Raw genomic sequence first — 17,172 nt, forward strand, 5'->3', positions numbered from 1 at the left:
CCAAGCACTTCAGAAGGGAACCAAAGTGGAGGATGTGGAGGAGGAACTGATCACAGGGCCCTGCTTCGTTATAGAAGTGACCTGGCGTATGGCAAGTACTCTGGTTTGTTTTTTCTTTTCTTTACTTGTCTATTTCAGACACTTTAGTTCAGTTCAGTCACTCAGTCATGTCCAACTCTTTGTGACCCCCTGGACTGCAGTGCCCCAGGCTTTCTGTCCATCACCAACTCCCAGAGCTTGCTCAGACTCAAGTCCATTGAGTCTGTGATGCCATCCAACCATCTCATCCTCTGTCATGCCTTTCTCCTCCTGCCTTCAATCTTTCCCAGCATCAGGGTCTTTTCCAACGAGTTTTCACATCGGGTGGCCAAAGTATTGGAGTTTCAGCTTCAGCAGCTGTCCTTCTAATGAATATTCAGGACTGACTTTTTCAGGATTTCTTTAGGATCCAATCAGTTTAGGATTGACTGACTGGATCTCCTTTTAGTCCAAGGGACTCCAAGAGTCTACAGCACTAAAGTTCAAAAGCTCAGCTTTCTTTATAATCCAACTCTCACATACATACAATGACTACTGGAAAAATTGTAGCTTTGACTAGATGGAACTTTTTTCATAGTTTAAAATTATAAGTGAAGTGAAGTGAAGTGAAGTGAAGTCGCTCAGTCGTGTCCGACTCTTTGCGACCCCGTGGACTGTAGCCCACCAGGCTCCTCTGTCCATGGGATTCTCCAGGCAAGAATACTGGAGTGGGTTGCCATGCCCCCCTTCAGGGGATCTTCCAGACTCAGGAACTGAACTTGAGTCTCCTTTATCTCCTGCACTGCAGGCAGATTCTTTACCCAACTATCCACCTGGGAAGCCCAATCTGCATAAACATTTGTCCATATCTTGGATTAGGTGTAGGATTTTGTAGGTTATTAGTAAAGAATCTGCCTGCAGTGTAGGAAACTCAAGTTTGATCCCTTGGTCAGGAAGATCCCCAGGAGAAGGAAATGGCAACCCACTCCAGTATTCTTGCCTGAAGAATTCCACAGATAGAGGAGTCTGGCAGGCTACAGTCCATGGCTTTGCAAAGAGTTGGACAAGACAGAAACTAACACTTTCACTTTCACTGGATTAGGTTACGTTCCTAGAGACAAACTGATTTTAAATTGAAGCAAACCTTCAAACAAAACTAATTTTTAGCTTATAAACTGATATGTTTATTTAAATTATTTAATAGAATGAAAAATTTGAACAATTCTAAATACTCAGGTCTTGGAGGATGATAAAATAAATGCTATATAATCGGAATAATAGTCACATTTGGCTTCCAGTGAAAATATAGAAAGTGAAAAGCATAGTTCTCACTCTTATAACAACAGACCAAGTAAGCTACAATGGCATGACTTTTTTTTTTTTAATTGAAGGAAACTCATTTTACTCTAATTTGCTCGAGCAACTGGATACCTAGTCCAAAGAGACTACTGTCAACTACAAATTCGCACTTGCCCCGGGCACTTGCCATTGACCTCTAGGAAGACGAAATCATGTGCTGTTGCAGCTGCTGAAAGGTGCTCAGGGTGGACAGCGGAAATGACACCCTCCATACCGGGGAGGAGGTGGACGGGCAGGACAGGTCTTCAGATAGTTAGATGTTTTCAGGAGCCAATTTTATAAGCCCAATTCTTGTATCTTTTCATATCTGGAAAAGTACTAAAATCTTTCATGGTGGTGACTGTTCCTCACGACCAGCCAAGGTTTCATGAGAGCAGAAGAAACCTTCAGGAAAAATATGTGCGTGATTGCATGTAGTCCCCCTACACCGAAATCTCATATACACTGACCTTCCCCCTGCTTCTTTGGAGCAGTTTCTCAGAGCTACCTGAGATGCTGTTCCCCAGGCTGCAGTCCTCATTTCACCCCCAAATAAAACTTAACTTTCAACTCTCATGATGTGTGTGTGTGTGTGTGTGTGTGTGTTTTAAGTTTATATTACAGTTTCTGCACTTCCCTTCCATGAGTGTGCCATTTTTGGATTTTGAGTCCATGGAGAAATAGCTGATCTGTGAAGTTCGTTCATTCATTTAACAAGCATTTATTAAATTTCTACTTTGGGGGCACTTAATAGGTTTGAATATATATAAAGATTAACTTAGACAAGTGGTCTGCCCTGAGACAATGTAGTAAGGGAGATAAGACCTAGATTACACCTCTATTCTTGGAGCTAGGTGTGACACCTTACAGCAAACATGTGAACAGAGGATGAGGGAGGTGGTTCCAAAGAAAGGCAGAACCAAGGTGTAGCTATAGACAATGTATAGCTAGTTAGGTAGACTCTCCGACGTTATCACACTTTTTCTGTTCTGAGTCAATACAGTCCATGTTTTGCTTAACCTGGTTAAAAAGGGTGTGTTCCTTTGCAACAGTAAAGAACTTGAACCAGTCTGGACGGATAAACACTTAACAGGCAGAAAATGTGAAGGACAAGCAATTTAGTTAAAGGGATTAGGATAGGCATAGATATAGAGGCAAAATAAGAGCAGCAACCACCTGGAGGAATTAAGAATAAGAAAGAAGACTGGCAATACAGTTTGGTCAGATTTTGAGAAGTCTTAAAAGTCAGTTTAAATATCGTACAGTTTTTAAAGCTTCATTGCTTCGGCTACTCTCAGGTCTTTGGGGAGACAAAGACCCGACAGCAGCTCACTGTATTCATTGACAAGACGGTGAAGACAATTATTTTCCTCCTCTGATTCATAAGAAGTGTATTGTGAAGTAGGGCTACCTTCAGATATTCTAGTGACATAAAAGCCAGGTAAACCATAACTTTTTTTAACATTACATTATTAGCATACTTAATAATTGCACCTACCCATATACATTAGGGGATGTTCCTAAATGCCCTTCCTTAGTAACAAAGCCAGTCTTGATCCTCAGTGGCTGGGAATCTGCAGCTGCATGCTTGCCTCCATTCTCCCACCCACTTGGCAAAGACACAGACAGGCACCAGAAATCATGCGGAATAAAGATGCTGGCTTGAGGGACTTCTCTCATGGTCCAGTGGTTAAGACTCTGAGCCTCCAACTCAGGGTGCATGGGTTTGATCCCTAGTCAGATAACTGCTGCTGCTGCTGCTTAGTCGCTTCAGTCGTGTCCAATTCTGTGCGACCGCATAGACTGCAGAACACCAGGCTCTGCCGTCCCTGGGATTCTCCAGGCAAGAACACTGGACTGGGTTGCCATTTCCTTCTCCAACGCATTAAAGTGAAAAGTGAAAGTGAAGTCACTCAGTCATGCCCGACTCTTAGTGACCCCATGGACTGCAGCCTACCAGGCTCCTCCGTCCATGGGATTTTCCAGGCAAGAGTACTGGAGTGGGTTGCCGTTGCCTTCTCCGAGTCAGATAACTAAGATCCTGCAAATGAATTACCAGAAATTTTAACAAGTTGTTACACATTGTCTCCCTAAGAAGGTGATAAAATATGCACTTGTCAATTTTACTCTGTGTCTTTTTCCAAAATAGCATCTTATATTTCTCATACAGATTCTGTGGGATATACTATGGGAAACACTGGAGTAATTTATGGTCAGTACTGTAAAGTTATAGTTTAACTATGGGATCAGAGAGATATGCTTTGAGTTTATTGGTCTGCAGGTATACACATTTAGGATGCAGAGAAACAGAGCGAACAAACAGGATAGATGCTAGGTAAATGCAGTACAGATGATGAGATATATAGAGAGAAATGTTAACATAAGTACATTGTGAAATTAAAATGAGCAGGACTTTGCAATTGAATGGACATAGGCAATAAAGATAGGAAAATAGGTAGTATGGAGTCATAGGCACTCAAACTTACACATTGGTTGGCTAGGGAAATAAGAGTACTTTTCAAGGGAAATGGGATTCCCAGGTGGCATTAGTGGTAAAGAACCCACTTGCCAACACAGGAAACTTAAGAGACACAGGTTCAACCCCTGAGAAAATCCCCTAGAGGAGGAAATAACAACGCAATCCAGTGTTCTTGCTTGGGGAATCCCATGGACAAGAGGAGCCTGGTGGGTTACAGTCCACAGGGTCACAAAGAGTTGGACACAACTGTAGGGACTTAGCATGCACACTCATGGAAACTGGAAAGAAAAAAGTTGCACCTGAGTGTGATCTGGATAGATGCACCAAAGGAATAAAAGACATAATTTTGTCTGAAATACAGCTAAGCCTCAAAATTAAGTCTACCGACTCTTCCCTCCCATTGGACTTTCCTCTTTTCTTTCTGGTGAGTTACCCCTCTCAGAATTAGGCTTAGCACCAAACCCAGCTATTGAGAGAGCCTCCTTGGCCTCCTTTTTCCTGTACCCCAAACAGCCATTCAAGACTTTTAGAGCCGATGAATAGAGGAAGTAAATATACTAATAGAATTTACCTTTAACACATACTAGTCAGTTGTCTAGTATGATACAATAAAAAAAGGTCTATAAAAACAAAAAGGAAGTTACCATGGCTTTTTAAAAACTTACAATGGAGTATTGAGGGACTATCTTTTGTCTTAGAAAATTCATCTAATTTAGAATGGTAACATGCTACACAGGCAGTGATACTACAAGTCGTTTTGTACACCAACATATGGATTTTTAATAACATGGGCCGCTTTTGGGAAACTTAGTTGTTCCTACTTTAGATCATTTCAAGAGGTTTCTATCGGTCCTTGCTTCCACAAACAGTCTAGAGTCTTCCTAGAGTCTTTGTGACTCTAGGAAGATGTAACCTGGGACACTTGCAAATACAAAGAACAAGGAGAAATTAGACATTCATCAGCTCAGATTTCAAATTATGAAGCATTGGGACTTCCTTGGTGGTCCAGGGGTTAAGACTCTGCACTCCCACTGCAGGGCACGTAGGGTTGATCTCTGGTTGTGGAACTCAGATCCCATGTCTGGTGGTGTGGCCAAAAAAACTAAATAAAATGAGGCAGAATTTATGTGAACAAGGTCCTACTCTTATCAAACAATTTTTTGTATCATTTTCTTTATTTCTGGCACATGTACATTATTTATTATTTAATCAAAGCCCTACTTCTGATGACCCTATGTGAGAACAAACAGAAATCAAGTCACTTCCACTGGGTTCTCTTCCTCTTGCATGCTTCTGTGCACATTTATGGCAAATTTTTGTCCCTTCCTTCACAAATCTCAGCCTTCTTCCCCTGAAGCTAAGGAATATGCCTCAGAGGTGTATTTAATGTTGTAGCATCCTCTAGTGTGATATGATCCAACCTGGCTGCCTAGGACAGCTTTTTTTTATGCCTTTGCTAAAGTAAAACATAACTGATACCCACCACCCTTTCCCTCCTAAGTGCCCTGGTTTGCACAGTAAATATGGTCACCCTATGTATCATACTTCATTTTTCTCTTCTCGCCCCCCAGTTCTCTCTTTTCAATTTTAATCAAGTTTTTAATTTAAAGTGTAGAATTAGAAGTCAAATGGGAAAGAACTGAAGAAGTCGTCTAGTCCGATTTCAAAACTGACACAATTCAGCCTCTATGAGAACTTTGGACAGTTAATTCATTATCTTGTAAAGTGGTATTTTCCACCATCAGGCATCTCTATGTTTTACGAAAATCCTTCTTACCTTCAGTCTTAATTTTACTACTCTTCCCCAAACTCTTCACATATAGGTTTGGGATTCTTTCTCAACCACATCCAGCCTAAAGAATCCATGTATTATGAACTAACTTATTTTCAGCTATCTAGAATAGCATTAGTTAGATACTATCTGGGAGAATTGAGAAAAGTCACTCAAGTCCTTTTGGTGTTACATGATTCTAATGAGGAACCTGGGTTGAATGGCTTCAAGGTTCTTTACTTCTATTCTTCGTGCCTTGGTTACTCAGCAATGAAATGAAGTATAATACTTTTGTTACGGGCTGTTATGAAAATTAAATGACATATATAAAGCTCCGTAAGAGCAGAGACCTTATCTATCCTGTTCAGCACTTTATTCTATACCTAACACAGGTAGTAGCAGGCACAGAATAAGTTCTCAATAAATATCTAAATAAACGATAAACACCCCTAGCACATTGTCTTGCACACAGTACTCAATAAAATGTAGCTATTATTACCCTGTCAAACATTTTTCTTACGAGGTGGTTTCTAGACATCTCACTATATTAATCACTCATATGGACACTCTTTGGTTTGTCAAAATTCTTCTTAGAATGTAGTTTTCACGATTCAGTTCTGTTTTGTGTGTGGTAATTTTGCTTTATCTAACACAATTATGGACCAGAGTCCACTGGGAAAAAGCTAGACTCTTACCTGCTTAAGATTTGCCACTTTACAAAACCCACTTATTTTCTCCCAATATCACCCTTTAAACTTTGGGGGATATATGATTAAGACAAAATTATTAGCAGATTAAAGAGTTTTCCCTTCTGGCTCAGATGGTAAAGAATCTGCCTACAACACGGAAGACCCAAGTTAATTCCTGGGTCAGGAAGATCCCCTGAAGAAGGGAATGGCTATCCACCCCAGGATTCCTGCCTGGAGAATTCCATGGACAGAGATACCCAGCGGGTTACACAGTGCATGGGGTTGCAGAAAGTCGGGGTGGCTGAGCAACACTTTCAAAGAGTAGTCAGCCAGGTTAAGAGAAGAACCAGGATAGTGCAATATTATGGAAAGCCATGGCAACTAGGGTTATTTTCATCACTTGACCTAATAACAATCCAGCCTGGTGATTTGTTAGCCACTAAATCCAAAGTATAGTTGATCTCCTTGTTAGCAGGGCTAGGAAAAGTTCATCCAAAGTGCTTAGCACTGGGAGGATCTTCAAATATAATTTAATGTCTGAATGGGAAAGACAAATAGGAAAGTTCAAGGAAGATGCTAGAGTGAATACACGATCAGCTTCCTAACAGTAGTAGATTGTAAGATGAAGGTTTCCAATTTTTGCCTATTTGGGAACAAGATTCAGATTAAGGAAGCTGGGATTGACTGTGAGCAATAAAATGACATAGTGTAAAAATTAATTTGGAAACTTTGGCAAATAAAGAACCGTAAATCCGCTTAAAAATTTGAAGGAGCAGGGAAGTTTAGGTTTTGCTTTTGTTGCTTTAGTGTAGTAGAGACTGAAGTTTATGGACATTCCTTAAGAAAAGATGAAGGAAGGGAATGGAAGAAGTGTAAGGGGCAAAATGATAGGATTAAGTGTTGGACCATGGGTGGGAGGTTATGCCAGTAATGAACCAACAGAAGTAAAGGTAATATTAGCCTGAGGTGGAAAGGTAGGCAGTTAACGAAGCTCGGAATTACAGGTCTCAAGGCAAGAGAATCTGCCAGGGATTCTAAGACTTATGGAAAGCGAGAAAAATGTGGTTCTTTGTTGGGAGGATGAAGGGACTATTGACCTCTGGGAAGGACGATCCAATCAGCTCAGCTTTGTGACCACCTCAATAAAATCTCCGCTCCTCCTCCCTTCTAACCTAATCATCATGGCTATTTAAACCGTGTGACTCAAATTTTAACTGCAAACATTTTCTTTTGGGCTAGGCTACAGAAAAGACGCCCCTCTAAAAAGACTTCGGTTGCACCAAGAATGTATTTTAGAGAGAGGCCTTGTTCACACGCTAATTGAAGGGCCGAGGAAGGTATTGGTTTTAAGCTGAAAGACGGGCTACGATAACTCCTCCAAGTGCCACCAGACGCTGTTGCAGGACACTTCTTAGAAGGTCGAGTTTCACCGCAGGGCCAGGGTAAGGTGAGAATCTGGCCTGGCGGCTTCGGCTCCGCGCCTCCAGTTCCCTTCCCTCGTTAAAGCGGGTCGGGCTTCGGCCGCCACCAGGCGCCCGGCGGCTCTCGGTCCGGAAGTTCAGCCGCACGGAGGATCGAGGAACAGGTTCTGGAAGAATCGCTTCGGGCCTGGTAACGAGGAAGCTGTCTCCGGAGACCATCGCCAACGCTAAGGCCGACGAGCTGAGGTCACCGTGGGAAGAGCTAAGGTAAGCCACCCGACTCCTTCGATCGCCGGCGGACAGGGACACAGAGTTCTGCGCCATCTTCAAATACTGCCCGTAGTATCTGATCTTACGACTCCCGGTCAAGGTAGGCCCTTCGCGACTCCGCAGATCAGTTCAGCGGATCCCGACAGCGGAGACCAACTTCGTTGGAAGCCATCACTACAGCAGCGGCAACCAGGAGCCTTCCCGAGCCCTCTCCTCGGAGCATGCGCAGTCCGTCAGCGCACGTCAACGCCGCGGAGAGCCGGCGTGATTGACGTTTACGTCGGTGACGCCTGGGTGCGCGAGGACGTGGGGTTTCTGAGAGTGCGCAGTGCGTGCGTCGGCGGCGACCCTTCGGCCTTTTTCGGGAGGGGGCGACGCTGAGATGGGGGCGGCGGCAGCCGAAGCGGATCGCACTCTCTTTGTGGGCAACCTTGAAACGAAAGTGACAGAGGAACTCCTCTTCGAGCTTTTCCACCAGGTAAGCGGTTGGGATAAGCCTCTTCTTTTCGTTTTCCGGCCCGCCTAGGGTCCGGCCCAACGGCGATCCGCGTTTCCTTGGCGGAAGCGGGACGGTGCGTCCCGGCACCCTGACAGGTGGGCGGGCTGGAGGCGGGGGTCACGCTTAGAAAGGGAGGCGCTCGCTGCGTGTGGCTTTCTGAGAAAAACCCTAATTCAGGCCAAAGTGAAGACTAAAGGTGCTGGTGGGTTCTCAATCGGGCATTCCTGTGGTAAAGATTCAGGCTCTTTAAGGGGCCTCAAACGTGTGGGTCCTTCGTTAAGCTGTACTTTTCCTCCTTTTCTCATCTTCTGCTTGTAAATTTTATTTCAATTTATTTGTCAGTATCCATTTTACACTTAAGTTTCTTACGAAGTTGCTGCAAAGACAGACATAAGAAAAGACTCCGTAGAAAAAGCTCAGACTCCGTAGGAAAGCGGCATTTAGTGTCTCTGTATTAAGATCTGTATTAAAACGTGTTAAACTTGTTCCCTCCAGTACCCTCCAACAGCTGGTAATGGTTTGATTGATCAATGCAAAAGTGAACTTTTAGTCCAAGAAAACTTGCTCTTGATAAACGTTAATTTCCACAAAGTGGGAAAACGATGGGTGTTGGCCGAGACGTTAAAGTCATAAAGGACAGTGAAGCGTAAATTCAGTGATTGGGTTTCCAGTTCCTTATGGGCTCCCCCCCCCGAAGTAAGTTAACCTAATTTTCAGTCATATCTATAGGCTCTTTAACCGTGAGGGAAATCCGTGTGTATCCGTTTTTTAAGAGTCCATGGTTACATTATAAACTTTGTGACATTTGAATATTTCCTGAAACTGCCTTACAGAAATTCTGAACACTTTTGTGTCTGTAGGCTGGTCCAGTAATTAAAGTGAAAATTCCAAAAGACAAGGATGGTAAACCGAAGCAGTTTGCGTTTGTGAACTTCAAACATGAAGTATCTGTTCCTTACGCCATGAATCTGCTTAATGGAATCAAACTTTTTGGAAGGCCTATCAAGATTCAGTTTAGAGCAGGTAACTATTTACTGATGATTTGGAGAGAGAGATTGTTCACTGCTTTGTTTTTTGTTTTTAATTTTGTTATTCAGTTTTAGAGAACCTCTTTTTTTGAGAACATCTTTTTGGGTGAAAATGCTTTAAGCTTTATAAATAGTAAACTATATATTGCTAAAAATGGGTAACATTGACAGTATGGATTTTGAAAGTGGTAATTTTCAAGAGAGTTAAAATTTCGATTTGAGTTGGTGAAAAGAACATAAACCTTCATTGTTAGAATGACTGATTTTGGTTTCATGTTCTAAAAGCACCAAGATTATTTCCTGAAAGTCTTTCTGACTGCTTTGTAATTTACTTTTACAAATTTTGATGCGTGATCATGAAACTTTCCTTGTATTCAGTTTTCCAATTTAGTGTGGGGATCAGAGTACTATGGCCAAATTGGGTATTTATACATTGTCTGTTGTACATTGGGTAGTACCTTATTTCTAACCCTTTGTTTTAAATATATCTGGTATTAAACACTTAGTTTTCACTCTGATGAACTATAAAGCGATTTACTGAAATTTGAGGTTTTCACCTTAAGTTATGTCTACCTATTTTGGAATGATTGGGCTGAGGAATACAAAATTTCAAATTAAACTTTCTAACAATAAGAATTTCTCAAATTGTTTCATTTAGGAAGTAGCCATGCCTCACAGGAGGTCAGTTTGTCATATTCCCAGCATCATGTTGGAAATTCAAGCCCTACTTCCACATCTCCTAGCAGGTAATATTTTGCACCTATTTTAAAAATCATCTATCAGGAATTTTTTTTAGGTTGTGATCTCAAAAAACACATGAGTGATTGGCTTCCTTCATTATGCTCCTACCTCTTTTTTCTGCTGCTGTATTTGCTATTTTGGATTATAGTTACACATAGTATCTATTCTAAGGGAACTGTTGGCCCATTGTATATAGTTCCCTTAAAATAAATACATGTGTAACTATGTTCATTGTAAAGACATATACCCAAACCCACATACATGTATATACTGACACAGAATTTCTCAAAACATTACTTAGCCCTTGCTATTTGTACTACCCTCTGTTTTCTGTTTTATTTTTTTAAATTCACCTTAGTTCTATGACCACTAATTGGTTGTTACTTGCAGATTAAAAATACCTATTAGTAAACAGACTAGGAGTTCATAAAGGTGGATTCTAAATATGTCTCTTAATAATTATGTAATCTTGAGCTAGTCTGTGGCCCTATTTTTCCATTTGTAAGGAAAAAGAGTTGATTTGGATGATCTCTAAAATCCCTTTTAGTTACTAAGGATTAGAAAAGGTACCGTATTTGTATCCACTTAAATAGTTTTCTTTGGGGAGGCTAATTTTTTACTAGGGATGGTTTTTTCCTGGTATGTCCTTAGAGCAATTTATCAATCGTAATGTGCTTCACTCAAGAAAGAGTTAAAAAATCCTGTCCCTGTCAGATTTGTCACCAAGTCCTTTGTATTTATGATCTCATTTATCCCTCACAGCAGTCTTATGAGGTAAGAATTATCTCTACCTTATGTATGAAGAAAATGAGGGTTGGAGGTTAACTTGCTCAAATGTGAACTGCTCATAAGCATTGAGGTTGTTTTCAAACCCAGGCAGTGTGATTGAGCACACCCACCATGATATGAGTAGAAAGAGTTTAGAAAATTTTAATAAGGAGAGATAAGTGAATGAGGATCTGAGAGAGGCCAGTGTACCTAGATCATAATGAATGAAAAATGGAGAGTAGTAGGTGATCTTGTCAGAGTAAACAGAGGCCAGATGGCATAGGGTCTTTCTTTTATGTCATAATTAGGATTTTGGAATTTCACCTTAAGAACAGTAGGAAGACATTGAAACATTTTTGGTAGGATAGTAAAAGGAGCAGGTTTGTATTTTAGTGAGTTACTTGGGTGCACTGGGAGAGAGTGGATTGAAGGAGACAAGGGTGAAAACAGACCAATTAGGAATCCGTTGGTAGCAAAGTATTGGTATTAGAAGCAAGGAAGCTGTTGCGGTTGAGTTGATAGTTTGGATTAAGGTGGTGCCAGGAGCTGAAGAGAAGTGGGTGAATGAATATGAAGAGTCTGGAAGGTGAGATTCTAAGAAAGCAGTAATCTGGAAGGGTATGCTCTTCTTGCCAGCTGAAATTGTGTTTAAATGCTTTTCAGTACAGTTGGAATTTGAAGCATCTCTAACCACTATGATAGAAACTTGTAAGTTATCTTAGGTGGAGGGGGAAAAAAGTTTTTAACCCATCTTAGAAATTCTTGGGGGGAAAAAATACATAAGTAAATAGTTATAATCAAGTCTTAGTGTTTACCTGATTTTTATACTCTCTACAAGTAAAATTATACTTTTTACCCCCTTGGCATGCAGACACATAATATGATTTAAGAAAACAAAAGATGAGACTTCCCTGGTGGTCCAGTGGTTAAGACTTTGCCCTTACACTGCAGCGGGCATGGGTTTGATTCCTGATCAAGGACCTGAGATCCCACGTGCTCAGTGGAATGAATGAATGGACGAATGTGTAAATAGCTTTCTTTGTAGAGTATAAGTAAAATCAGTTCTGCTTTAGAAAAGTAAGAAAAAAGAACCCTAAATAAAAAGATCTCAACTATAAGATAAATCAATTGGTGGTTTGATTCCAATGGTGTATTTTAAAATAAAATTAAAATCTTTTCTGAGCTTTTCTGTAGAGCAAGTTACCTCTTTAGGAAGTGAGGAATAAGGTTTAAATCCTTTAGATTAATATTCTCTTTATGTTATAGAATTCCTTATTCCCCAAAGCCTATTACTGTTCTTGTCTCAGTAATTTTTTTCTTTGAAAGTCACTCAGTCATGTCTGACTCTTTGTAACCCAATGGACTATAGCCTACCAGGCTTCTCTGTCCATGAAATTCTCCAGGCAAGAATACTGGAGTGAGTGGTAGTCCCTTCTCCAGGGTATCTTCCCAACCCAGGGATCGAACCCAGGCCCTCGGCAGTGAGAGTGTGGAGTTCTAACCATTGGACCACCAGGGTATAGCCCTAGATTTTATCCCTTATTTCTTCTGATTCCCTCACCTATTATGTCTAATTGATCAAATCCTTTTCATTTTAGTGCTCAGTCTAGGCCTTTGCACTGGTGGCCCAGGGAATTTTTTCCTGTAAATTGACAGGTGTTTTTTTTTTTTTTCTATAAAGAACTAGTTTCTTCTGCCATTGTAGCACTACACAAAAACAAAAGAGCTTGGCTGTGTTCCAGTCAAGCTTTGCACAAACTGGGTTTGGCCCACAGACTATAGTTTGCTTTCCACTGCTAGTCCTTCCCTCAGCTGGAATGTATTGTCTTCAGGCAATCTTGTTCAGCTCTCACTTCAGATATTGCCTTTTTAGAAGGGCCATTCCTGACCAGTCAGGCTAAAATAGAATCCCTTCTCTGTCACTTCAACTTATATAGTTGTATATTATATGTCTTTATAACCATGTGAGATTCTCTTATTGTCTGAATCCTTACCCCTGGCTCCTTGAGAGCAGATACCTTGTTGGGCTTATTGATTCCCATCTTTGAAGATTGGGTCTTACTCATGATTGTCATGTTTATTTGTTGAATGAATGATTATATGAATGATTATATAATATTATGTTATATAATATTATAAGTATTATATGTTTTCTTATTTTTTACTTTTCATGAAAGGACGGTGGATAACATGACTCCATCAGCACAGACAATTCAAAGATCTTTCTCATCTTCAGAAAATTTTCAGAGACAAGCAGTGGTAAGCTGATTATTTAACTTGAGTTGCTAAAAAAGAAAAATTATACTTAGTTAAAATTCTATTTTAACTTCTTAAATTTTAGTTAGACTGGCATGGTCTTTGTAGATTTCAGTTTCCACTCGGCTGAAATACATATTTATAAGATCAAAGATGAATAGAAGAGTGCTGCTCACATTTGTATTTTTCTTTAACCATTGTTAGTGTGTGTGTTGCAAGTATTGGAAACTCATATTCTCTGATGTTCTTGTAACCTATGCTGAGTAATTTCTATCATATACTGTCTTTAACACTTAATACCTTAATATACTGGCATCTTCTAGATCCCCTTCCTTGTGAACTTTCCATTTTTTTCTGTAATAATATCACCAGTAATAAAATCTTAGATATCTTTGCTGTTTTCTTTTTGTCTTTGATCGGTCTCCAAATCTTTCATTTTTTTCTTTTTCTCACATTTCTTTCTTTTTAGTTTCTTTGCCCAAATCACAGTCTTGGCTCATGGTACCTAGACTTGTGTATTTCACAGTCTGCAGAATAAAATACAAGAGTGAAATAAAATTGAGAAAGTAGTATAAAGGGATATGAGCTTTTATAAACATATTTTTTTTCATTTTGCTATAAACCATTAGAAAAAAAAATCATCATTGCCTAATATCTTCCCATAGGCAGAATTTGAGAACCAGTGATCTAGTCATTTAGTACTTATCTCTCTTTTTCTCCTTACTAGTCCATTTCACTCACTATTTCTACTATTTTTAGTTGTGTTTAACTTAAAATTCAGATAGGCAAGAATGATTTTGCTTTTCCATTATTGTGTTTAACCATGGGCTAGATATCTGTTGCCTTTGATACCTAGAAATATTTGTGCTTAACATTTTCTTTTTCTCTTTGCTCAGATGAACAGTGTTTTGAGACAGATGTCATATGGAGGGAAATTTGGTTCTCCACATCTGGATCAGTCAGGATTTTCCCCATCAGTTCAGTCACATAATCATACTTTTAACCAGTCTTCAAGCTCCCAGTGGCGCCAAGATACACCATCATCACAGAGAAAAGTCAGACTGAATTCTCATCCCTATGTGATGGATAGACATTACAGCCGTGAACAGCGTTACAGTGATGTGTCTGACCATCATTACAGAGGAAACAGAGATGATTTTTTCTATGAAGACAGGAATCACGATGGCTGGAGCCATGACTATGATAACAGAAGAGACAGTGGTAGAAATGGAAAATGGCGCTCATCTCGACACTAACAAGTGTTATAAGGATTTCTCATAGGGTCATTTTAGGTCCCTTTTTGTTAAGTTGTTTCTGAGAATGTTTTCTTAAAAAACTATAGAGCAGCTTTTCAAGTTGCCACATTTCTTTGTAAAAATTTTAAAACCCAATAGCAATTCAATACAGACATGAGAAGAATTGTGGTTCTAGTTTTATTATATTCATAGCCTTTCACCTCAGGGTTTTAAAAAGAGGAAAGGGTTTTATGCAGAAGAAAGTGCCGCAATTCCTAATCATTTTAGACCATTGAGTAAAGGATGTATTATATGGATTAGTTGTATTATGAAGAAAATATTTTAATTATTTTTTTGTATTGGAAGAAGCTTCTTGTTGGTGAATCAGATTTTTCGTGTATATAATGAAAAATATTCAAGTTGATAGTCAGAATTGACTCAGTATTTTGTTAATAAGAAAATGTTTAACTTCAGTGATTCATTTTACTAACATGAGAAAGCATTTTGATAAAAGTTTGGGGATAAACCATATTTAACTTCTCAGAGAACTTAAGTGTAAGTTCTGTGACATGATCTTGACACCTACACATGCTATTTCATTGTAAAATTTTAGAATTTGCTCATTAAATCGATGTATGACTGAAGCCACTCAGGAAGTTAAATATCACTAAATGTAGTTTTTTACAGTAAAAATACAGTGTTAATATAAATCCCCTATTTCTGGAAGAACAAAAACATAAATGCATAGGTGGATAAATAGTAAAATGTTTAACTGAAAATGTACTTTTTAAAGTACTGCCTCTATGACTCAAACTTTGAAAATTTTAACATTGTATCCAGGACAAGTGTATAGGGACACATTTTATTATGGAGACTGTACAGGTTGCTTTTTTTTTTTGGTTTGAATTTGAAAGAATTTAGTCTGAAACATTTTCTGATTTAAAAATTTTTAAATCTTGTTTAACAATACTTTTATGTATCAAGATGCTGTTTCCCTTTCATTGTAGAACTTGTTTATAAAAAATTAATTCCTTGTAAAATTTGAGTCCTTTTTAATATTAACTACAGCATTTGTACTATGTTGCTTTTTAATATATTGAAAACAAAATGAAAGAATGTCTTTTTTTTTGACATCACTAACTTTAGGGACACTGCACACAAAAAACTAGCAACATGCTTTTATTCAGTGACTGCCTGGTGTTAAAAGTGTCAGTTTTTAGAGTAGCCTGAAATATACCTTTGAACATACCAAACTTAATATTTTAGAATCAGATTTTCAATAACACATGGTTTATGTTTCTGAGCACTGTAAACTAATTTGGTTACTCTCCCTGGTATCTAGGAATTTGTACATTTGATTTTCTCTGTTTTTAAATATGCACAGCTTTTCTGTGCCTAGGTATGTGAAGCCATCCAGTTACTAGCACAGAGAACATTAAGATCAGAAATTTCTGTCCTTCTAAGCAGTTCTTGAGAAGAAAAGGCAACCCACTCCATTATTCTTGCCTGGGAAATCCCATGGACAGGGGAGTCGGGCAGGCTACGGTCCATGGGGTAACAGAGGAGTCAGACGACTTAGCAACTGAACAACAACAAAGCAGTTCTGGTAAAGCGTCTGCCTACAATGCGGGAGACCCAGGTTTGATCCCTGGGTGAGGAAGATCCTCTGGAGAAGGAAATGGCACCCCACTCTAGTACTCTTGCTTGGAAAATCCCATGGATGGAGGAACTTGATGGGGTCTCGAAGAGTTGGACATGACTGAGTGACTTCACTTCATGGCTGATTCATGCTGAGGTTTTACAGAAAACAACAAAATTCTGTAAAGCAATTTTCCTTCAATTAAAAAATAAATTTAAAATAGAAGTCTTTAATGAAAGTGAAAGTTGCTCAGTCGTGTCTGACTGTGACCCCCCATGGACTGTACAGTCCATTGAATTCTCCAGGTCACTATCTCTAATGAACCTGTTATTTTCTGTTGTCTTACCTATATGGAAATTTATTTATTAGCATTTGTAGATAGTAACAGATTAATACTATATTGTGACTTTCCTGTGGGTCAGATCCCTTCATATTGATTTACCAGTCACTGGTTCAGAATAAAATTTTTCTTTTAATATTTTTGGGACACCCCTTATGAAGGGAAAGGGAAGGGAAAGTTGCTCAGTTGTGTCCGACTCTTTGCGACCCCATTGACTGTAGCCTACCAGGCTTCTCAGTCCATGGGATTTTCCAGGCAAGAGTACTAGACTGGGTTACCATTTCCTTCTCCAGGGGATCTTCCCGACCCAGGGATCGAACCCAGGTCTCCCGCATTGTAGGCAGACGCTTTACCCACTGAGCCACCGGGGAAGCCCCCTTATGAGTTCCCAGGGCATCTTTTTTCTCTTCAGCTTCACCCAGTTGAAAGTAACCTAACTAAATACATGTGCTGTGTACGACAGTGGTTCCTAACCTTTTTGACCCCAGGGACTGGTATCATGAAATACAATTTCTCCATAGACTGGAGAAGGTAGGGGGGATGGTTTTAGGATGATTCAAGTCCATCACATTTACTGTGTACATTATTAATACATCAGCTCCACCTCAGATGATCAGGCATTATATCCAGGAGGTTGGGAACCCTGGTGTAAAGGGATAGAAGACAGCCATAAAGAATTG

At 39.6% G+C, this 17,172-nt stretch overlaps 2 protein-coding genes across 3 annotated transcripts; one reads left to right on the forward strand and one right to left on the reverse strand.

Moving 5' to 3' along the window:
- Window positions 1–7,564: 7,564 nt before the first annotated feature.
- Window positions 7,565–8,218, reverse strand: C15H11orf71 (chromosome 15 C11orf71 homolog). The gene has a single exon (XM_004016037.5). It carries the CDS (start codon window positions 8,038–8,040, stop codon window positions 7,642–7,644), a length of 399 nt encoding a protein of 132 aa, XP_004016086.1. The 5' UTR covers window positions 8,041–8,218; the 3' UTR covers window positions 7,565–7,641.
- A 107-nt stretch (window positions 8,219–8,325) lies between these two features.
- On the forward strand, window positions 8,326–15,626 carry RBM7 (RNA binding motif protein 7). Of its 2 annotated transcripts, none has more exons than XM_042232946.2 (5): window positions 8,326–8,681; window positions 9,346–9,508; window positions 10,172–10,259; window positions 13,200–13,281; window positions 14,175–15,626. In XM_042232946.2, the coding sequence occupies exons 2-5, from the start codon at window positions 9,448–9,450 to the stop codon at window positions 14,532–14,534; spliced, it is 591 nt and encodes a 196-aa protein (XP_042088880.1). In that variant the 5' UTR covers window positions 8,326–8,681; window positions 9,346–9,447; the 3' UTR covers window positions 14,535–15,626. The 2 variants fall into 2 exon arrangements, with proteins under 2 accessions (XP_042088880.1, XP_011950865.1); XM_012095475.4 differs by having other exon boundaries at window positions 8,326–8,464.
- The last annotated feature ends 1,546 nt before the right edge of the window (window positions 15,627–17,172 follow it).

The sequence above is a fragment of the Ovis aries genome, chromosome 15, assembly GCF_016772045.2.
Source record: "Ovis aries strain OAR_USU_Benz2616 breed Rambouillet chromosome 15, ARS-UI_Ramb_v3.0, whole genome shotgun sequence".
In the NCBI taxonomy this organism is placed as follows: domain Eukaryota; kingdom Metazoa; phylum Chordata; class Mammalia; order Artiodactyla; family Bovidae; genus Ovis; species Ovis aries.

Excerpts from the sequence above, each read along its gene's own strand:
- RBM7 (XM_012095475.4), top strand. The coding sequence starts at position 8,369 with ATGGGGGCGGCGGCAGCCGAAGCGGATCGCACTCTCTTTGTGGGCAAC. Across the intron at positions 8,465-9,345 it reads TCTTCGAGCTTTTCCACCAG|GCTGGTCCAGTAATTAAAGT; the intron begins GTAAGCGGTTGG and ends TTGTGTCTGTAG. Across the intron at positions 9,509-10,171 it reads CAAGATTCAGTTTAGAGCAG|GAAGTAGCCATGCCTCACAG; the intron begins GTAACTATTTAC and ends TGTTTCATTTAG.
- C15H11orf71 (XM_004016037.5), bottom strand. The coding sequence starts at position 8,040 with ATGGCGCAGAACTCTGTGTCCCTGTCCGCCGGCGATCGAAGGAGTCGG.